General features: G+C 44.7%; 1 protein-coding gene across 1 annotated transcript in view; it reads right to left on the bottom strand.

The window, feature by feature from the left end:
• Positions 1-23,972, bottom strand: part of PTPN3 (protein tyrosine phosphatase non-receptor type 3) — a 486,371-nt gene that overhangs the window by 226,618 nt on the left and 235,781 nt on the right. The window contains exons 8-9 of the mRNA XM_069730487.1: positions 5,603-5,723; positions 4,304-4,391 (exon numbers count right to left, since the gene is read on the bottom strand). Coding sequence (XP_069586588.1) covers positions 4,304-4,391; positions 5,603-5,723 — 209 coding nt within the window. The remainder of the gene's footprint in view (positions 1-4,303; positions 4,392-5,602; positions 5,724-23,972) is intronic.

Here is a 23,972-nt window from a genome sequence, read left to right as displayed (position 1 = left end):
TCATGTTGAAAGACCCAGCCACGTTTCATCTTTAATGCCCTTGCTGATGGAAGGAGGTTTGCACTCAAAATCTCACGATACATGGCCCCATTCATTCTTTCATGTACCTGGATCAGTCGTCCTGGCCCCTTTGCAGAGAAACAGCCCCAAAGCATGATGTTTCCACCACCATGCTTTACAGTAGGTATGGTGTTTGATGGATGCAACTCAGTATTTTTTTTCCTCCAAACACGACAAGTTGTGTTTCTACCAAACAGTTCCAGTTTGGTTTCATCAGACCATAGGACATTCTCCCAAAACTCCTCTGGATCATCCAAATGCTCTCTAGCAAACTTCAGACGGGCCCGGACATGTACTGGCTTAAGCAGTGGGACACGTCTGGCACTGCAGGATCTGAGTCCATGGTGGCGTAGTGTGTTACTTATGGTAGGCCTTGTTACATTGGTCCCAGCTCTCTGCAGTTCATTCACTAGGTCCCCCCGCGTGGTTCTGGGATTTTTGCTCACCGTTCTTGTGATCATTCTGACCCCACGGGGTGGGATTTTGCGTGGAGCCCCAGATCGAGGGAGATTATCAGTGGTCTTGTATGTCTTCCATTTTCTAATTATTGCTCCCACTGTTGATTTCTTCACTCCAAGCTGGTTGGCTATTGCAGATTCAGTCTTCCCAGCCTGGTGCAGGGCTACAATTTTGTTTCTGGTGTCCTTTGACAGCTCTTTGGTCTTCACCATAGTGGAGTTTGGAGTCAGACTGTTTGAGGGTGTGCACAGGTGTCTTTTTATACTGATAACAAGTTTAAACAGGTGCCATTACTACAGGTAATGAGTGGAGGAAAGAGGAGACTCTTAAAGAAGAAGTTACAGGTCTGTGAGAGCCAGAAATCTTGATTGTTTGTTTCTGACCAAATACTTATTTTCCACCATAATATGCAAAAAAAAAAATGATAAAAAAACAGACAATGTGATTTTCTGGATTTTTTTTTCTCAGTTTGTCTCCCATAGTTGAGGTCTACCTATGATGTAAATTACAGACGCCTCATCTTTTTAAGTGGTGGAACTTGCACTATTGCTGACTGACTAAATACTTTTTTGCCCCACTGTATATATGACTTTCATCTTAGATGGTAAGGTGCAAAGGGGTGCGGGGAAAGAGGAGAAAGCATGATTACCATGATTGAACGGGTCCAGGTGGATACATCTATATATCTAGTGTATGTATTCTGTGTGTATATACTGGATGTAAGCTTTCTATTCTATCCTGTCAGCTCCTGCTGTAATTTTACTGTACGTGGTAGATGAATTGCCGGCTTTTCATATATTGCGGTGTGATACAGAAAGGCATGCAGACATCTTCTCCATCTGTCCCTATTTAATTTTAGCTCTTTCCCATCCATTTCAGCTTTTATCCCATGCCCCCAGACCTGTTTGATGGGTCCAGCAGAAAAATATTTGGCTTTCCCATTGACTTGCATTGGTTTCCTTATTCGGTACAAAATACACGGATATTGGAAATTATTTATGCCTATTTTCCCGAATCCAAATATGCTAAGATCTTGCTCTTTGAGAGGAGAAATTCTTCTATGCAAACAAGAGTAACGTTTTGGTAGTGAAACATCCTGACAGAAGAGCAAGACAAAGGAGAACTACGGAGGGGAGGAGAAAAGTGAACATACTATACAAAGCGTTAATAAGTGTATAAGAAAAACATAGAAAGTCATATTATATCAATTGATGTAACTGGGCACAGGCACGTTATATCATGACACCGACATTTCTCTGGCAAGTGTAGGGTCCCATGTAAATTGGGTGGCACATTAAGGCTGTGTGCACACATTGCTGTTTTTTCGCTTTTTTTCGCAGTTTTACCCGATAAAAACGCTATAAAACCGCAAAAAACGCATACAATAAGCATCCCATCATTTAGAATGAATTCTGCATGTTTTGTGCACATGATGCGTTTTTTTCCGCGAAAAAAAACACATCGCGGTAAAAACCGCAGCATGTTCATTAATTTTGCGGGTTTTTTTTTGCGGATTTCCCACTACAAAATGCATTGGGAAATGTCCGGGAAAAAACGCGGCAAAACCGTGGCAAAAACGCATGCAGATTTCTTGCGGATTTCTTGCAGAAAATGTCCGGTTTTTCTCAGGAATTTTCTGCCAGAAATCCTGAACGTGTGCACATAGCCTTAAACATGGTAAAGCAACTCCAGCCTCTCACTTAGCCTACATTCACATAACTGGATTTGCAATCCAACTGCTATCCGTGGGGAAAAAAACAGCACTCAGTCCAATGGTATTCAATAGGGATGGTCAGATGACTTTTTTTTATATTATTTTTTTAAACACAGATTGAACATCCACATGTAAAATCAAAATGCACTACACACTAGTCTCTCCTGAAGACACAAGTGAGTAAGAAGAACCAAAAACACTCAGTTTCAAAAAATCACAGTAATCCGCAAGTGCTAGTAAAAAGATGTAAAAAACAGGGTATTTGGTTGATACGTTTTTTGCAAAAAATGTATACTAAGCTGCTCCACCAAACGTCAAGGTATACCCATATCAGAGCAGTCCTAACTGATGTATGCAATCCCTATCTGATGTATTTAAAAACCTGATCATCTGTATATTACCTGTGTGAACAGGGTTCAGAGAGGAAAAGTCCATGTGGACATGCTGAGTGGAACAGACTCTCCTGTATTTCAGATTAGACTCACCTATTTATATATCCGAGTGTGCAAAGAGAATCAGATCCAATCTGGACCATTTGTATAGCATACGTTATTACAGACACATTGCCATTATTAACCTAGGAAACTGTATTTAGTATTATGAGTTTTAGTCACTGCCGATGTAGAAAACGGATGTCATACAGATGCTTTGCGGACTGAAAAACAGATGAAAAACCAACGTTTTTTTTCTCTAGGATATTGGGACGATTTTTCTATACACTCATGTGATGGTAATCGCTATAGCAGGATACCCATTAGTATATCTAATGAGAACAGGGCACAAATCTAATAAAATGCATGAGAATGGAAGGCAAAACACAGATACTAGGGTATACATTTTTCCCCTTTTCAAAAGACAGGCAAAACAATCAGAGAGAATAATTACACTTACAAGTAATGACCACTTGTTTGCCTGATGTCCCTGCCGCCCCAACGCATGTTATGCCCTTTCCTTGTCAGGAGGCGTGTGTTGGGAGGGGTGAAGATGATTAAGTCAGAATGACTAACCAATCAGAACGCTAGTGGAGAGGTGTGTTAATCACACGATTGGGGGTGTACTAGTCACGAGACCTGAGGTCATAAATATATGGAGCAAAATCTTTCCCGATAGCAGGGCACATGCACCATTGATGTCACTCACAGGAAATAGGCATCTCGGATTGTGGATGTAGAATTCAAACACACCAACGCCGTCATGTGCAAATGCTCCAAGTTGACCACTTGCCAAGATAGAAGTGAGGCAGAAATGGGCATGCGCACTTGATGAGTAAGCAGTAAAATCAGTATAGTACTATCTTTACTCTTTACAAGTAAACGGAAGCCTTGGCATAGCAAGGGAACCTGATGATGTGGATGTATTTGACTATATGAAACAAGACCGAATTGACGGAAAGAAGAAAGCATAAAAAAAATAAAACTAAACAGTTTGAAGAAAACCGAATATATAAAAGAAATAATAATAATAATAATAATAATAATAATGAAAATAAATAAAAACAAAGGAAAACTGGTGAATGTGTAACATCAGACAATGACAGTGTGGGGAACAAAATAAATCATACTATTATATCGGTGTAGTATGTTAATGGAGATACGTGTATACAGGTGTAAGTGAGCCTAGTTTTGCAGACAATATATGGCTCATAATGATGAGCATAAAAGGCGAAGTGACAAATCAATAAATAAATTATATAATAAAACATAACACATTATTAAAGGTGCTAATTGAGATGTAAAATCTCAATGCTTAAAAAGTGCTAAATATCAATGTTAAATCATTAAAAAAAATTGATCATACATGGGAGTAGTACAATAAAATTGTAATTAATAAACATTAAATCTAAGACAAAAATATGTTGTGTACGAAATTAGATATATGTAATAGATATATGCTCGTGTGAATGTAGCGTTATTGATACTCTGTTTGCAAAAGTAAAAGGATGAAATGGTCAGACAATGACATTTTTTTCTTTTGCTATATATATATACTACGTTTCAACAGGCCTCAAAATATATCACTCATATATATATCACTCATATTTTAAACATATTTACAGGGGGTCAAACATACTCTACCACTGTGCATTTCAACTCCATAGAATTCCAGTGTTCTTGCAATATTAATGTAGCAGGATTCAGCTTCTGTTTGCCCAAGACCGCTAAGAGGAAAGAGAAGTCATCGGGTTAGCGGTAGGATTATTTTACCATTTTCAATCTACAGTCCTCTGGATGATGGCCTCATTATTTTCTGCCAAGTGGGATGTGGCACACTTTTTAGCATTTGTGAAATGCAATCTGTGGCCAAGACAGACAGCGTTTAGGTTTAAAATTTCTACCCTTTCCAAAGAGCACTACCCAGACTCAGCACTTTGTATATATAGATGGGTCTCCTGGCAGCAAATTCATACATTAAAAAATGTGACAAACGTGACCACAGAAAATTGCAGAAAATGTAAATTTTTCAGTGATTACAGGGATATTCCCGTCTTAGCAATTCATGACTGAGATGTAAATACTGGTCTATACCTGATCTTTAGGGGTGGATGAGATTCCAGAAACAGAAATTATATGGGCTGTGTTTTGCCATTTCCCTAAATCCAATTCACCTATATGCGAGTTAAGGAAAAAGCGTGCGGCTCAACCCACTGGACGGATATCGCAATCCCATAAACCTCTGGGCATTGCTAAAAGACAATTGTTCACAACGCAGTCCTGAATGGCTAAGATGGAAATACCATGCGTTAAAGTGGTGGTCTGCAGTCAAACTAGATTACATTTTAAATCCCCATCTACTTAGTGCCGTAATCTAAGCCATTTTCTAATATACTTGTTTTAAGGGGCAGCATACAGATGGAATCCTTTACTGCCCCACTAAATTTTGAGCACTTGTTGCACTTTTAACAGTCAGCCTACGGATCATGTTGTGGCCTTCATTAAAGGGGGTTGTCCACTACTGAACAACCCCTGCTTAATCACTACTGGGCCCCACAGAAAATAATAACTTATACACACACATCTTGAAGCAGTGCCATTCCAGCTATTCCCAGGGATCGCATGATATTGCTGGGTCTGCAATAGCTACAGCTAATTAACTGCAGCTCAGCAATATTACCTCTGCGTGGACAAAATAGTAAAGGCTATAGCAGTCACATGTCATAATGTCACATGACCCACAGAGAACAGCAGCGCAAACATCACTAGATTGTTTTTATTTTCTATGGGGTCCTGAAGTGATTAAGCAGAAGATGTCCACTAGTGGACAATCCCTTTTAATAAATAAGCGATTATGTGTTGCACATACTATACAAGGTATAATCTCTGTACTGCATAGCTACTACACTAAAACTTATATTAAGAGCAATTAAATTACCTGTGCTGACAGTGAAGGGATTCCACTTTACTTATAAAATCATTGTCTTGGCCAGGAAGAAACATTTTACTCAACAAGTGTCCTGGAAAATGTGCCGAAGGATCATAGTCACCAAACTCAGCTGTGCAAGAAAAAGAACCCATTAAAGAAATTATCATTGTGGTCATTTCTACAAATCTGCATGTACCAGTGGTAGACGCCAGACAGTCAAGTTCTTAAAGACGCAATGCTACTCAACTTTCGAAAAAAGAAAAAAACATTTCTAATTTCCCCCCTATATTATTACACAAAAATGTGACAGTTTGCACCTGATAGCTCAGTCCATTACAATGTAGACCAGGAAAAACTTCAGCAGTAGCTCGGAATTTATCTACTGCCAACAACAGTTACAGCAAACAGGCGAGTATAAGTGAATAGGTGCACGCTTGCATAAACGGAAGAAAAAACAAAAAGTAAATCACTTCTTTCTATCATAGAAACCTTTCATAAAGACGGCAGGAGGGGGTTGGCCTTGTTGTGCAACTTGCGGGACACTGCTTTCAGCGTTTTGGTCTGCTGTCTCAGTCCAGCCGCATTTTGCCCAGGTCTGGTCTAATATGTATTGGGGCTATACATTCTCTGCTCTGTAGTCATCTCACTACCATCACAGGCAGGATTACAGTCACACAGAACACACTACAGAAAATATACAGTGAGGGAAATAAGTATTTGATCCCTTGCTGATTTTCTAAGTTCGCCCACTGACAAAGACATGAATAATATAATTTTAAGAGTAGGTTAATTTTAACATTGAGTGATAGAATATCAAAAATAAAATCCAGAAAATCACTTTGTATAAATTATGTAAATGTATTTGCATTTTGTAGTGACAAATAAGTATTTGATCCCCCTGGCAAACAAGACTTTATACTTGGTGGCAAAACCCTTGTTGGCAAGCACAGCAGTAAGACATTTTTTTGTAGTTGATGATGAGGTTTACACACGTCAGGAGGAATTTGGGTCCACTACTCCTTGCAGACCATCTCTAAATCATTAAGATTTTGAGGCTGTCGCTTGGCAACACGGAGGCTCAACCCCCTCCATAAGTTTTCTATGGGATTTAGGTCTGGAGACTGGCTAGGCCATCCATGGCCTTAATGTGCTTCTTTTTGAGCCACTGCTTTGTTGCATTGGCTGCATGTTTTGGGTCATTGTCTTGCTGGAAGACCCAGCCACGACACATTTTAAATGTCCTAGCGGAGGGAAAGAGGTTGTCACTCAGTATTTTACTGTACATGGCTCTATCCATTCTCCCATTGATGCGGCAAAGTAGTCCGGTGCCCTTAGCAGAGAAACACCCCCAAAACATAATGTTTCTACCTCCATGCTTGACAGTGGTGGACGGTGTTTTTTGGGTCATAGGCAACATTTCTCTTCCAAACACGGCGAGTTGAATTAATGCAACATACCTCAATTTTTGTCACATCTGACCACATCACCTTCTCCCAATCACTCGCAGAATCATCCAGGCGTTCATTGGCAAACTTCAGATGGGCCTGCATATGTGCCTTTTTGAGCAGGGAGACCTTGCGGGCACTGCAGGATTTTAAACCTTTACGCCGTAATGGGTTGCCAATGATTTTCTTTGTGACTGTGGTCCCAGCTGCCTTGAGATCTTTAACAAGTTCCCTGCGTGTAATTTTAGGTTAATCTCTCACTTTCCTCATGATCAAGGATACCCCATGAGGTGAGATTTTGCATAGTGCCCCAGATTGATGTCGATTTGCAGTCATTTTGTATTTCTTCCATTTTCTTACTATTGCACCAACAGTTGTCTCCTTCTCACCAGCACCTTAATTATGGTTTTGCAGCCCATTCCACCTTTGTGCTGGACTATGATTTTGTCCCGGACTATGATTTTGTCCCTGACTTCCTAATAAAGCTCTTTGGTCTTGTCCATGTTGTAGAGCAGGGGTAGGTAACCCCAGGCCCCAGGGCCATTTACGGCACTCGAGAACCTTTTATCAGGCCCCCGAGCAGATTGTCAGGGACCACATTCTTGGGCAGGGAGGTGTATTTTGATTACAACCAGCTCATTAATTTCTTCTTGCTCTGTTAGCACACACATGCAGTGTTCACTACTGAACACTGAAGGGCATGCAATGAAAGATTACGTCCTGAAACCAGTGCCACAGTCATGATGCACTTTGAGGGTGGAGTTTGTGCAGCCCCCGAAGGATGGTATAAATATCCAAATGGCCCTTGGCAGAAAAAGATTCCCAACCCTGTTGTAGAGGTTGGAGTCTGACTGTTTAATTGAGTCCGTGGACAGGAGCCTTTTATAAAGGTATAAGACAGCTTTCTTTAATGAGGGTAACAAGTTGATTAGGAGTGTCTAACTGGTCTGTAGGAGCCAGAACTAGGGTTGAGCGAAACGGGTCGTTCATTTTCAAAAGTCGCCGACTTTTGGCAAAGTCGGGTTTCATGAAACCCGATCCGACCCCTGTGCGTGGTCGGCCATGCGGTACGCGACTTTCGCGCCAAAGTCGCGTTTCAATGACGCGAAAAGCGCCATTTCTCAGCCAATGAAGATGAACGCAGAGTGTGGGCAGCGTGATGACATAGGTCCTGGTCCCCACCATCTTAGAGAAGGGCATTGCAGTGATTGGCTTGCTGTCTGCGGCGTCACAGGGGCTATAAAGGGGCGTTCCCGCCGACCGCCATCTTACTGCTGCTAATCTGAGCTTAGGGAGAGGTTGCTGCCGCTTCATCAGAAGCAGGGATAGTGTTAGGCAGGGTCCATTAACCACCAAACCGCTTGTGCTGTAGCGATTTCCACTGTCCAACACCACCTTCGGTGTGCAGGGACAGTGGAAGCTACATTTTTTTTTTCTCAGCGCTGTAGCTCATTGGGCTGCCCTAGAAGGCTCCCTGATAGCTGCATTGCTGTGTGTACGCCGCTGTGCAAACCAACTGCTTTTTTCAAAGCACAAATCCTGTTGTTCTGCACAGCTATCGTGTTTGTTTGTCCACACTTTTTATTTAATTTGTGCATCAGTCCACTCCTTATTGTTGCCTGCCATACCTGGCTGAGATTACTGCAGGGAGATAGTAATTGAAGGACAGTTCCTTTTTTTTTTTTGTGGGAGATTAAGATTGGCATTTCTGCTAGAGTGCCATCCCTGTGTGTGCCATCTCTCACTCAGTGGGCCATAGAAAGCCTATTTATTTTTTTGCTTGATTTGGGTTCTAAAATCTACCTGAAAAAATCACTACATCAATCAGTGGGAGAAAAATATTGGCCTCAGGGCTTGTGTGCCACTCCTGACTCCTGTGTGTGCCATCTCTCACTCAGTGGGCCATAGAAAGCCTATTTATTTTTTTGCTTGATTTGGGTTCTAAAATCTACCTGAAAAAATCACTACATCAATCAGTGGGAGATAAATATTGGCCTCAGGGCTTGTGTGCCACTCCTGACTCCTGTGTGTGCCATCTCTCACTCAGTGGGCCATAGAAAGCCTATTTATTTTTTTGCTCGATTTGGGTTCTAAAATCTACCTGAAAAAATCACTACATCAATCAGTGGGAGAAAAATATTGGCCTCAGGGCTTGTGTGCCACTCCTGACTCCTGTGTGTGCCATCTCTCACTCAGTGGGCCATAGAAAGCCTATTTATTTTTTTTGCTTGATTTGGGTTCTAAAATCTACCTGAAAAAATCACTACATCAATCAGTGGGAGAAAAATATTGGCCTCTGGGCTTGTGTGCCACTCCTGACTCCTGTGTGTGCCATCTCTCACTCAGTGGGGCATAGAAAGCCTTTTTTTTTTTTTTTTTTTTTTTTATTTGGTTTCTAAATTGTCCTTGAAAAAAATCATTTTATTTTATTTGGTTTCTAAATTCTTCCTGAAAAAATCATTTTATTTTATTTTGTTTCTAAAGTCTCCCTGAAAAAAAAAAAATAAATAAAACAGTGGGAGATTAATATTGCCCATTCTGCTTGTGTGCCAGTCTTGACTCCTGGGTGTGGCATCTCTCTCTCTCTCAAATTGTGGGCCATAGAAAGCCTATTTATTTTTTTGCTTGATTTGGGTTCCAAAATCTACCTGAAAAAATCACTACATCAATCAGTGGGAGAAAAATATTGGCCTCTGGGCTTGTGTGCCACTCCTGACTCCTGTGTGTGCCATCTCTCACTCAGTGGGCCATAGAAAGCCTATTTTTTTTTTTGCTTGATTTGGGTTCTAAAATCTACCTGAAAAAATCACATCAATCAGTGGGAGAAAAATATTGGCCTCAGGGCTTGTGTGCCACTCCTGACTCCTGTGTCTGCCATCTCTCACTCAGTGGGCCATAGAAAGCCTATAGATTTTTTTGCTTGATTTGGGTTCTAAAATCTACCTGAAAAAATCACTACATCAATCAGTGGGAGAAAAATATTGGCCTCTGGGCTTGTGTGCCACTCCTGACTCCTGTGTGTGCCATCTCTCACTCAGTGGGGCATAGAAAGCCTTTTTTTTTTTTTTTATTTGGTTTCTAAATTGTCCTTGAAAAAATCATTTTATTTTATTTGGTTTCTAAATTCTTCCTGAAAAAATCATTTTATTTTATTTTGTTTCTAAAGTCTCCCTGAAAAAAATAAATAAATAAAACAGTGGGAGATTAATATTGCCCATTCTGCTTGTGTGCTAGTCTTGACTCCTGGGTGTGGCATCTCTCTCTCAAATTGTGGGCCATAGAAAGCCTATTTATTTTTTTGCTTGATTTGGGTTCCAAAATCTACCTGAAAAAGTCACTACATCAATCAGTGGGAGAAAAATATTGGCCTCTGGGCTTGTGTGCCACTCCTGACTCCTGTGTGTGCCATCTCTCACTCAGTGGGGCATAGAAAGCCTTTATTTTTTTTTTTTTTTTGGTTTCTAAATTGTACTTGAAAAAATCATTTTATTTTATTTGGTTTCTAAATTCTTACTGAAAAAATCATTTCATTTTATTTTGTTTCTAAAGTCTCCCTGAAAAAAAAATAAATAAATAAAACAGTGGGAGATTAATATTGCCCTTTCTGCTTGTGTGCCAGTCTTGACTCCTGTGTGTGCCATCTCTCACTCAGTGGGGCATAGAAAGCCTTTTTTTTTTTTATTTGGTTTCTAAATTCTTCCTGAAAAAATCATTTTATTTTAATTTGTTTCTAAAGTCTCCCTGAAAAAAAAAAAAAAAATAGGTGGGAGATTAATATTGCCCTTTCTGCTTGTGTGCCAGTCTTGACTCCTGGGTGTGCCATCTCTCTCTCTCTCTCTCAAATTGTGGGCCATAGAAAGCCTATTTTTTTTTTTTTGCTTGATTTGGGTTCCAAAATCTACCTGAAAAAAATCACTACATCAATCAGTGGGAGAAAAATATTGGCCTCTGGGCTTGTGTGCCACTCCTGACTCCTGTGTGTGCCATCTCTCACTCAGTGGGCCATAGAAAGCCTTTTTTTGTTTTTTTATTTGGTTTCTAAATTCTACCTGAAAAAAAAAATAAAATAAAACAGTGGGAGATTAATATTGACATTTGTGCTTGAGTGACAGTCCTGCGTGTGTGGCATCTCTGTGATTTGGTGCCACAGAAAACAGAGTGTGTAACATTGTGCCTGATTTTCCTTGTGGTCTCACCAACCTGTAAAGGGATATTGAAATCATACTGAAGTTATAGGTCACCGTGTAAGTTGTTTGACAGCAACAAATAAAGTTACTTTGGTAAAGTTTTTAAAACAATGAGGAAGTCTGGTGCAAGAGGTCGTGGCCGTGGGCGTTCATTGTCAGCTGGTAATGATGGTAGTGGTAGTGGAGCATCAGGTGGTCGTGGGAAAAAAAATATTCCACCTAAGTCTGGAGCTGTGGAGCCAGGTTCGTCGTCTGGCTACACAAGGCCTCGAACGCTCTCTTTTCTGGGAGTAGGAAAACCGCTTGTAAAGCCGGAGCAGCAACAGCAAGTTTTGGCTTACCTTGCAGACTCAGCCTCTAGCTCTTTTGCCTCCTCTTCTGAAACTGGTAAATGTAAAAGCAGCGCGTCGCTTGTGGATGTTCACGGTCAGGGACAAGTCGTTTCCTTGTCCTCTTCAGTAAAAACAACAACAAGAGAGAAGGATGCAGCAGGCGACACAACGGGTTACTCCATGGAGCTCTTTACACATACCGTCCCTGGCTTAGAAAGTGAAACACTTAACAGGCCATGCCCATTACAAGTAGATTCTGACATGGAGTGCACTGATGCACAGCCACAGCCTGACTACTATGCTGGTCCTTTGACTCAGACCACAACATTGCCCTCTCAGGGTACTGATCCACAATCAGACCCTGATGAGACTATGTTGCCCCGTCACGAACGCTATACCACCGACCGACACGGTGACACAGACGAAGTTGCACACGAGCTAGAAGAGGAGGTAATAGATGACCCAGTTGTTGACCCCGATTGGCAGCCATTGGGGGAACAGGGTGCAGGAGGCAGTAGTTCAGAAGCGGAGGTGGAGGAGGGGCCGCAGCAGGCATCAACATCGCAACAGGTTCCATCTGCCGGGCCCGTATCTGGCCCAAAACGCGTGGCAAAGCCAAAACATGTTGGAGGACAGCGTGGCCATCCGGTTAAAGCTCAGTCTGCAATCCCTGAAAAGGGATCCGATGCTAGGAAGAGTGCAGTCTTGCATTTTTTTAAACAACATTTTATTATTATTATTATTATTATATATTTTTATAGCGCCATTTATTCCATGGCGCTTTACATGTGAATACGGGGCAAATATAGACAAATACATTAAACATGAGCAGATAACAAGGCACACGAGTACATAAGGAGGGAGGACCCTGCCCGCGAGGGCTCACAGTCTGCAGGGGGTGGGTGAGGATACACTAGGAGAGGGAAGAGCTGGCTGTGCGGCTGTTCAGTAGGTTGAGGATCACTGCAGGCTGTAGGCTTGTCGGAAGAGATGAGTCTTCAGGTTCTTTTTGAAGGTTTCTATGGTAGGCGCAAGTCTGATGTGTTGGGGTAGAGAGTTCCAGAGTATGGGGGAAGCACGGGAGAAGTCTTGGATGCGGTTATGGGAAGAAGAGATGAAAGGGGAGTAGAGAAGGAGGTCTTGGGAGGATCGGAGGTCGCGTGTAGGTAGCTACCAGGAGACCATGTCACAGATGTATGGAGGAGACAGGTTGTGGATGGCTTTGTATGTCAGTGTGAGGGTTTTGAACTGGAGTCTCTGGGCGATAGGAAGCCAGTGAAGGGCTTGACACAGGGGAGAGGCTGGGGAATAGCGGGGGGACAGGTGGATTAGTCGGGCAGCAGAGTGTAGGATGGATTGGAGTGGTGCCAGAGTGCTAGAGGGGAGTCCAGAGAGTAGGAGGTTGCAGTAGTCGAGGCGGGAGATGATAAGGGCATGCACTAGCGTTTTTGCAGTGTTGCGGTCAAGGAAAGCACGGATCCGGGAAATATTTTTGAGTTTGAGACGACAGGAGGAGGCAAGGGCTTGGATATGTGGCTTGAAAGAGAGGGCAGAGTCGAGGATCACCCCGAGGCACCGGGCGAGTGGGACTGGGGATAGTGAGCAGCCATTGACATTGATTGATAGGTCTGGTGGAGGGGTAGAGTGAGATGGGGGAAAGATGGTGAATTCTGTTTTGTCCATGTTCAGTTGTAGAAAGTGAGCAGAAAAGAAGGCTAAAATGGCAGACAGACAGTTCGGGATTTTGGTAAGCAAGGAGGAGAGGTCAGGTCCGGAGAGGTAGATCTGCGTGTCGTCAGCGTAGAGATGGTACTGCATACCGTGGGATTCTATGAGCTGTCCCAGGCCGAAAGTGTAGATGGAGAAGAGTAGGGGTCCTAGAACAGAGCCTTGAGGAACACCGACTGACAAGGGGCGAAGTAAGGAGGTGGTGTGGGGGAGGGAGACACTGAATGTTCAGTCTGTCAGATATGACGAGATCCAGGAAAGGGCCAAGTCTGTGATGCCAAGGGATGAGAGGATTTGTAGCAAAAGGGAGTGGTCTACAGTGTCAAAGGCAGAAGACAAGTCCAGGAGAAGGAGGACAGAGTAGTGTCGCTTGCTCCTGGCAGTTAGTAGGTCATTGGTGACTTTAGTTAGGGCAGTTTCAGTTGAGTGATGGGAACGGAAGCCTGATTGTAACCGATCAAAGAGGGAGCAGGAGGAGAAGTGGGAGGACAGTTCAAGATGGACGTGTTGCTCCAGCAATTTGGAGGCATAAGGGAGAAGAGATATTGGGCGATAGCTAGACACAGAGGATGGGTCGAGGGAGGGCTTTTTGAGGATGGGTGTGATCTTGGCATGCTTGAAGGATGAGGGAAAGACACCTGTTGTGAGTGAGAGGTTGAAGAGGTGCGTTAGGGTTGGGATGAAGACCGTGGAAAGGTTAGGGATGAGGTGGGATGGGAGCGGGTCAAGCGTGCAGGTGGTGAGGTGTGATCTTGACAGGAGGGTGGAGAGCTGATCTTCTGTCATGGTGGAGAAGCTGGTTTTGGAGGAGCAGGGTTGAGCAGCTAAGAGGGGCAGTGGGCGCTGTGGGCCAAAGCTTTCTCTGATCGTATCGATCTTCTGTTTAAAGAAAGAGGCAAAGTCATCAGCAGAAATGAGGGGGGAGGGAGGAGGTGCGGGGGGACGGAGTAGAGAATTGAAAGTGTTGAAAAGCTGTTTAGGGTTGTGGGACAGGGAGGATATGAGGGATGAGAAGTAAGTTTGTTTTGCGGCAGTGAGCGCAGACTTGAAGCTGGCGAGGGACTGCTTGTATGCAGTGAAGTGGTTGGCAGAGTGGGATCGCTTCCATCTCCGCTCAGCAATCCTGGAAGCCCGTCTCAATTCTTTGGTCAGGTTGGTCAGCCAGGGCTGCCTGTTAATTGTACGAGTTTTACTATGCATGAATGGGGCGGCCGAATCGAGTGTTGTTGTTATTGTGGTGTTATAAAAAGTGGCAGCAGCATCTGTGTCATGAAGGGAAGCTATGTCTGTGAGAGGGAGAAGGGACTCCGAGAGTGATTGTAAGTTGAGATGTTTGAGATTTCTGCGAGGGTGAGTGAGTTTGTGGAGTGGGGGTTGCACACTAGGAGAGGAGAGGGACGAGAATGTCAGTAGGTTGTGGTCAGACAGGGGGAGGGGTGTGTTAGTGAGATTAGTAAGGGAGCAGAGGCGGGTGAAGATGAGGTCCAGCTTGTGGCCATCTTTGTGAGTGGCCTCAGAGGACCATTGAGTGAGGCCAAAGGAGGCAGTCAGTGATAAAAGTTTAGAGGTAGCTGAGGTGAAAGTGTCAATGGGGACATTTAAATCACCCATGATGATAGTGGGGATGTCATCCAATTGATCAGCGCAAAGTCATCTGTCAAAAATGTTCAACTAGCTTAAGCAGAGGTCAGAATCTGAAAAGTCTCAATACAAGTTGCATGCATAGACATTTAACCACCATGCATTTTCAAGCCTGGACTAACTACCAAACGTCCCTTAAGGTTGTAGCACCCTCGGCCAATGAAGCTAGTCAGCAACGAAACATCCCTTCCGTCACTGTAAGGCCACCATTTTCCGCACCACCGGCAGTATCTGTGCAGGTTTCTTTGCCAGCCAAAAGCAGTCAGGGTCAGGGAATCACCAGTTTTGTAGGAGGAAATATTGCATCTAGGGCACCGGCGGAAACAATACCGTCTCCAACCGTCTCTCAGTCTGCCATGTCCACCGGCACACCCGCAAGTTCCACGATCTCCAGCTCTCCAGTCCAGCTCACCCTACATGAGACTCTGGTTAGAAAAAGGAAGTACTTATCCTCGCATCCGCGTACACAGGGTTTTAACGCCCACATAGCTAGACTAATCTCATTAGAGATGATGCCCTACCGGTTAGTTGAAAGTGAAGCTTTCAAAGCCCTGATGGAGTACGCTGAACCACGCTACGAGCTACCCAGTCGACACTTTTTTCCAGAAAAGCCATCCCAGCCCTGCACCAGCATGTTAAACAGCGCATCGTCCATGCACTCAGGCAATCTGTGAGTACAAAGGTGCACCTGACTACAGATGCATGGACCAGTAGGCATGGCCAGGGACGTTACGTGTCCATCACGGCACACTGGGTGAATGTGGTGGATGCAGGGTCCACAGGGGACATCAATTTCGGGACAGTTGTGCCTAGCCCACGGTCTAGGAAACAGTTGGCTGTAGGCGTTCGCACCCCCTCCTCCTCCTCCTCGTTCTCCTGCAGAAGCGACAGCTCTTCCACAGACCGCAGTCGGCCAACCACTCCATCGGCAGCTGACACTGTTACACACCAGTTGTCCCATTATGGGCCAGCTACTGGCAAGCGTCAGCAGGCTGTATTGGCTATGAAGTGTTTGGGCGACAACAGACACATCGCGGAAGTTCTGTCCGAGTTCTTGCAACAAGAAACGCAGTCGTGGCTGGGCACAGTAGATCTTGAGGCAGGCAAGGTAGTGAGTGATAACGGAAGGAATTTCATGGCTGCCATCTCCCTTTCCCAACTGAAACACATTCCTTGCCTGGCTCACACCTTAAACCTGGTGGTGCAGTGCTTATTGAAAACTTATCCTGGGTTCTCCGACCTGCTCCTCAAAGTGCGTGGACTTTGCTCACATATCCGACGTTCGCCTGTACACTCCAGCCGTATGCAGACCTATCAGCGGTCTTTGAACCTTCCCCAGCATCGCCTAATCATAGACGTTGCAACAAGGTGGAACTCAACACTGCACATGCTTCAGAGACTGTGCCAACAGAGGCGGGCTGTTATGTTTTTGTGGGAGGATACACATACACGGGCAGGCAGTAGGATGGCAGACATTGAGTTGTCAGGTGTGCAGTGGTCGAAGATACAAGACATGTGTCAAGTCCTTCAGTGTTTTGAGGAATGCACACGGTTGGTTAGTGCAGACAACGCCATAATAAGCATGAGCATCCCCCTAATGTGTCTGCTGATGCAAAGTTTGACGCACATAAAGGATCAGGCGTCTGCACCAGAGGAAGAGGAAAGCCTTGATGACAGTCAGCCATTGTCTGGTCAGGGCAGTGTACAGGACGAGGTAGCGGGCGAAGAGGAGGTGGAGGACGAGGAGGATGATGGGGATGAGTATATTTTTAATGAGGAAGCTTTCCCGGGGGCACTGGAAAATGGTTGCGTGGCAAGGCCGGGTTCTGGTTTTTTGAGGGACACAAGTGACGTAGATTTGCCTGAAACTGCCCCTCAACCAATCACAACCGCAGATTTGACAACTGGAACTTTGGCCCACATGGCGGATTATGCCTTACGTATCCTCAAAAGGGACACACGCATTACTAAAATGATGAACGATGATGATTACTGGTTGGCCTGCCTCCTTGATCCTCGCTATAAAGGCAAATTGCAAAATATTATGCCACATGAGAACTTGGAACTAATATTAGCAACCAAACAATCAACTCTTGTTGACCGTTTGCTTCAGGCATTCCCAGCACACAGCGTCTGTGATCGTTCTCGCACGAGCTCCAGGGGGCAGCAGACCAGGAGTGTTAGGGGTGCACACATCAGAAGTGGCGTTGGACAGAGGGGTTTTCTGACCAGGTTGTGGAGTGATTTTGCTATGACCGCAGACAGGACAGGTACTGCTGCATCAATTCAAAGTGACAGGAGACAACATTTGTCCAGTATGGTTACTAACTATTTTTCATCCCTTATCGATGTTCTCCCTCAACCGTCATTCCCATTTGATTACTGGGCATCAAAATTAGACACCTGGCCAGAATTGGCAGAATATGCATTGCAGGAGCTTGCTTGCCCGGCAGCTAGTGTCCTATCAGAAAGAGTATTCAGTGCTGCAGGTTCAATATTAACCGAAAAAAGGACTCGTCTGGCTACCCAAAATGTTGATGATCTAACATTCATTAAAATGAACCACAACTGGATTTCGAATTCTTTTGCCCCACCTTGCCCGGCAGACACCTAGCTTTCCTACGAAAAGGTCTTGCCTGTGGACTACTGTGAATTACTTTTCGAACGTCTAATTTGCTGCAGCTGATTGTCCAGCATACGACATGTTTACACCTCCCTAAATGGCCAAACTCCCCACACGGGGCCGTGGTATCGCGACTTGGCGCAAGCACCCGTGAGAGTGCTGTTTGTCTGAAGAGGTGGGTGTGCCCGCTTTTGGTCGACGGCACTGCCACTGGGTCCCTCATAGTACAATAAAGTGTCTCTGGCGGTGGTGGTGCGCACCCAACGTCAGACACACTGTTGTAACATGAGGGGCCCTGGGCCTGCACCGCCGGCAACAAGAGAGTTCACCCAACCCCAGGTCAAACATTGCTCTACCACTTCTACAGTTATCTCTCATACTTCCACCAATGATTAGTCTATGCGCTGACATCCTTCCATTCCTGCCACTGACAATACCATTGTGTTGACATGTATGATGGTACTTAACATAGTCAGGGGCAGTGTCCTCTATTTACCACAGTAAATACTTTGTGCTAAATTAGTAGGTCTGAAACCACGCAGAGGATCCCACCCCTGAACCTAATGATTGCACCCTTTAGTGTTTTCGTTTTGTTTTAATGCGAGACATTCACATTTATTTATTGTTTTGGACTACTAACTGGCAGACACTCATTACAATCGGCCTCCGCTGACCAGACCACTGCTGCCCGTCTACCCCTGGAACCAATTTTAAATTGCCTACAGCCAGCCCATTTTATTATGTTAGGCCTTCGAAGCCTGTCTGCGGCCCGTTCTTTCAACTACTACTACACTGACCTGTCTACTGCTGCCCGTATACTCCTGGAACCAATTATAAAGTGCCTACAGCCTGTCCAATTTTTTTATGTTAGGCCTTCGAAGCCTGTCTGCGGTCCCTCCTTCCACTAGGACTCCACTGACCATTCTACTGCTGCCCGTGTACCCCTGGAACCAATTTTAAATTGCCTACAGCCCAATTTTTTTATGTTAGGCCTTTGAAGCCTGTCTAGGGTCCCTCCTTCCACTAGGCCTCCACTGACCATTCTACTGCTGCCCGTGTACCCCTGGAACCAATTTTAAATTGCCTACAGCCAGCCCAATTTTTTTTATGTTAGGCCTTCGAAGCCTGTCTGCGGTCCCTCCTTCCACTAGGCCTCCACTGACCATTCTACTGCTGCCCGTGTACCCCTGGAACCAATTTTAAATTGCCTACAGCCAGCCCAATTTTTTTTGTTAGGCCTTCGAAGCCTGTCTGCGGTCCCTCCTTCCACTAGGCCTCCACTGACCATTCTACTGCTGCCCGTGTACCCCTGGAACCAATTTTAAATTGCCTACAGCCCAATTTTTTTATGTTAGGCCTTTGAAGCCTGTCTGCGGTCCCTCCTTCCACTAGGCCTCCACTGACCATTCTACTGCTGCCCGTGTACCCCTGGAACCAATTTTAAATTGCCTACAGCCAGCCCAATTTTTTTTATGTTAGGCCTTTGAAGCCTGTCTGTGGTCCCTCCTTCCACTAGGCCTCCACTGACCATTCTACTGCTGCCCGTGTACCCCTGGAACCAATTTTAAATTGCCTACAGCCAGCCCAATTTTTTTTATGTTAGGCCTTCGAAGCCTGTCTGCGGTCCCTTCTTTCTACTACTACTACACTGACCAGACCATTGCTGCCCGTGTACCCCTGGAACCAAATTTAAATTGCCTACAGCCAGCCCAATTTTTTTTATGTTAGGCCTTCGAAGCCTGTCTGCGGTCCCTTCTTTCTACTACTCCTACACTGACCAGACCACTGCTGCCCGTGTACCCCTGGAACCTATTTTTTATTGCATAGAGCATCCTTTTTTTAATAGTAGGCGTACAAAGTCTGTCTGCGGTCCACTATTGAAATTGTCCTCCACTGCCCAGAGCAATGCTGCCTGTGTACCCCTGTAACCTTTTTTAAGCTGCAGTGAGCCACAATTTTTGGTTTAAGGCCTACTACCTGTCTGTCTGCGCCACTCAATTCAGCTGTGTTCCTTTGAAAAAAGCTGAGCGTCAATAGTCTTGTTTTCAGCCTCTAGGAATCTAAAACTGCATTGGGGGTACAACTTTGGTAGGGCCTACTAACGGTGTCTGCCGCCCCAAGGTGTGCCCCAGGTTTCGTCCACATTGCTTCGGTCTTCCGACTCTCGTTTAGTAGTTGTAGAAAACTACACTGCATTAGGCCTACAAATTGGGTATGGGGTGTAGAGACGGTGTGTTCCACTCCAAGGTGTTCTCCAGGTTGCCTTTCCTGAGCTTCTATCTTCAGGCTCTCGTTTAGTAGTTGTTGGAAACTACACTGCATTAGGCCTACAAAATGGGTATGGGGTGTAGAGAGATGGTGTGTTCCACTCCAAGGTGTTCCCCAGGTTTCCTCGCCATTGCTTCGATCTTAATGCTCTCGTTTAGTAGTTGTTGGAAACTACGCTGCATTAGGCCTACAAATTGCGTATGGGGTGTAGAGAGATGGTGTGTTACACTCCAAGGTGTTCCCCAGGTTTCCTCTCCATTGCTTCGATCTTCTGGCTCTCGTTTAGTAGTTGTTGGAAACTACACTGCATTAGGCCTACAAAATGGGTATGGGGTGTAGAGAGATGGTGTGTTCCACTCCAAGGTGTTCCCCAGGTTTCCTCGCCATTGCTTCCATCTTAATGCTCTCGTTTAGTAGTTGTTGGAAACTACGCTGCATTAGGCCTACAAATTGGGTATGGGGTGTAGAGAGATGGTGTGTTCCACTCCAAGGTGTTCCCCAGGTTGCCTTTCCTGAGCTTCTATCTTCAGGCTCTCGTTTAGTAGTTGTTGGAAACTACACTGCATTAGGCCTACAAAATGGGTATGGGGTGTAGAGAGATGGTGTGTTCCACTCCAAGGTGTTCCCCAGGTTTCCTCGCCATTGCTTCCATCTTAATGCTCTCGTTTAGTAGTTGTTGGAAACTACGCTGCATTAGGCCTACAAATTGGGTATGGGGTGTAGAGAGATGGTGTGTTCCACTCCAAGGTGTTCTCCAGGTTGCCTTTCCTGAGCTTCTATCTTCAGGCTCTCGTTTAGTAGTTGTTGGAAACTACACTGCATTAGGCCTACAAAATGGGTATGGGGTGTAGAGAGATGGTGTGTTCCACTCCAAGGTGTTCCCCAGGTTTCCTCGCTATTGCTTCGATCTTAATGCTCTCGTTTAGTAGTTGTTGGAAACTACGCTGCATTAGGCCTACAAATTGGGTATGGGGTGTAGAGAGATGATGTGTTCCACTCCAAGGTGTTCTCCAGGTTGCCTTTCCTGAGCTTCTATCTTCAGGCTCTCGTTTAGTAGTTGTTGGAAACTACACTGCATTAGGCCTACAAAATGGGTATGGGGTGTAGAGAGATGGTGTGTTACACTCCAAGGTGTTCCCCAGGTTTCCTCGCCATTGCTTCCATCTTAATGCTCTCGTTTAGTAGTTGTTGGAAACTACGCTGCATTAGGCCTACAAATTGGGTATGGGGTGTAGAGAGATGGTGTGTTCCACTCCAAGGTGTTCTCCAGGTTGCCTTTCCTGAGCTTCTATCTTCAGGCTCTCGTTTAGTAGTTGTTGGAAACTACACTGCATTAGGCCTACAAAATGGGTATGGGGTGTAGAGAGATGGTGTGTTCCACTCCAAGGTGTTCCCCAGGTTTCCTCGCCATTGCTTCCATCTTAATGCTCTCGTTTAGTAGTTGTTGGAAACTACGCTGCATTAGGCCTACAAATTGGGTATGGGGTGTAGAGAGATGGTGTGTTCCACTCCAAGGTGTTCCCCAGGTTTCCTCGCCATTGCTTCGATCTTAATGCTCTCGTTTAGTAGTTGTTGGAAACTACGCTGCATTAGGCCTACAAATTGGGTATGGGGTGTAGAGAGATGGTGTGTTACACTCCAAGGTGTTCCCCAGGTTTCCTCTCGATTGCTTCGATCTTCTGGCTCTCGTTTAGTAGTTGTTGGAAACTACGCTGCATTAGGCCTACAAATTGGGTATGGGGTGTAGAGAGATGGTGTGTTCCACTCCAAGGTGTTCTCCAGGTTGCCTTTCCTGAGCTTCTATCTTCAGGCTCTCTTTTAGTAGTTGTTGGAAACTACACTGCATTAGGCCTACAAAATGGGTATGGGGTGTAGAGAGATGGTGTGTTCCACTCCAAGGTGTTCCCCAGGTTTCCTCGCCATTGCTTCGATCTTAATGCTCTCGTTTAGTAGTTGTTGGAAACTACACTGCATTAGGCCTACAAATTGGGTATGGGGTGTAGAGACGGTGTGTTCCACTCCAAGGTGTTCTCCAGGTTGCCTTTCCTGAGCTTCTATCTTCAGGCTCTCGTTTAGTAGTTGTTGGAAACTACACTGCATTAGGCCTACAAAATGGGTATGGGGTGTAGAGAGATGGTGTGTTCCACTCCAAGGTGTTCCCCAGGTTTCCTCGCCATTGCTTCGATCTTAATGCTCTCGTTTAGTAGTTGTTGGAAACTACACTGCATTAGGCCTACAAATTGTGTATGGGGTGTAGAGACGGTGTGTTCCACTCCAAGGTGTTCTCCAGGTTGCCTTTCCTGAGCTTCTATCTTCAGGCTTTTGTTAAATAGTGGTTAAATGGAACAACTGCATTTGGCGTACTAGTTGGTTTGGGGCCTACTAACAGTGTCTGCCGCTCCTTTCTGTTCTCCTGGTTTTCTGTCCTGAAATTCCATTTTCAGGCTCTCGTTAAGTAGTTGTTAATGTTAGACTGCATTTGGCCTACTATCGGTGTCTGCCACTCCTTGCTGTTCTCCTCCACTGAACAAAGCTGTGCCGCTTGTTTACTACGGTTGCCAATTTTTAACTGCATTTCGACTACTTACTGATTTGGGCCTACTCTCTGTGTCAGCCTCTCATTCCAGTTGTCCTCCACTGCAATGCCCCCTGGTTAGTCCTGTGTTACCAATTTTGAACTGCATTTAGCCCACTTTATTCTTTGGGCCTATATCTGTGTTTCCTCCTCATCCTGCCCATTGCCCAGCCAGTGATAGATGAGTCTGCTGGTACATTGACCCATAATGCAAAATTCCCCGTGCACGCTACACAGCAAGATTGTGACCCTCCTGAAAGTCAGGTTCCTTTTCCCGCATACCATACCACCATACACGGGGACAAAGAGGAAGGTGCAGATGAAAGTGCAGGTTCCTTCATCAGGTGAGGGGAGGAATACTAGTTGGCGACGTCACTGGCACAGGGCCTCTCATAGTACGCAAAAGTGTTGCTGCCGGTGGGAGGCGCCCCCGCCGTGCAAACACACCGCTGTACTTTGAGGGGCCCTGTGCCAGTGCCAATGCCAACGAGTGGGCCCCCCCCTGCTTGCTCAGGATCTCAGCACTTACAAAGTTGAAATACTTACCTCTCCCTGCTCCACTGCCGTGACGTGTTCCAGATTTCCTGGGCCCACTAATTACTTGAACCAGCCCTACCCCCCACGACTTTAGCCAAATGACCCCCAATTTCAAATGCCTTCCAATTATTATATGGTAAATTACGATTGACAAGCTTCTGTAACAAGAATGGATGTTTTTGCCATTAAAATGGGCAGTGTAGGTGTTTTCCTGGCCTCCACTCACTGCCGACTATGCTCCCCCATTGACTTGTATTGGGTTTCGTGTTTCGGGCGATACCCGACTTTTCGCGATAATCGGCCGATTCCACTCGACTCGACTTCTAAGATAGTCGGGTTTCGCAAAACACGGCTCAACTCTAAAAAGGTCAAGGTCGCTCAACCCTAGCCAGAACTCTTAATGGTTGGTAGGGGATAAAATACTAATTTATCACTGAAAAATGCTAATAAATTTATAGAATTTATACAATGTGATTTTCTGGATTTTACTTTTGATATTCTATCTCTCAATGTTAAAACTAACCTACCCTTAAAATTAAAAACTGTTCATGTCGTTGTCAGTGGGCAAACTTACAAAATCAGCAATGGATCAAATACTAATTTCCTCCACTGTATATTTATATTATCATCACAGGAAGGATTACAGTCACATAGCACACACTACAGAGACTATATACTGTATATTACCATCACAGGCAGGATTAGTGTCACAGAACACACTACAGAGAATATATACACTGCTCAAAAAATAAAGGGAACACTTAAACAACAGAATACAACTTCAAGTAAATCAAACTGTCCACTTAGGAAGCAACACTGTTTGACAATCAATTTCACATGCTATTGTGCAAATGGAATATACAACAGATGGAAATTATTGGCAATTATCAAGACACACAATAAAGGACTGGTTCTTCAGGTGAGGACGACAGAACACATCTCAGTACCAATGCTTTCTGGCTGATGTTTTGGTCACTTTTGAATGTTGATTGTGCTTTCACACTCGTGGTAGCATGAGACGGACTCTACAATGCACATAAGTG

This window comes from Ranitomeya imitator, chromosome 6, assembly GCF_032444005.1.
Source record: "Ranitomeya imitator isolate aRanImi1 chromosome 6, aRanImi1.pri, whole genome shotgun sequence".
Lineage (NCBI taxonomy): Eukaryota > Metazoa > Chordata > Amphibia > Anura > Dendrobatidae > Ranitomeya > Ranitomeya imitator.
This window is presented reverse-complemented; position numbering and strand designations above follow the sequence as displayed.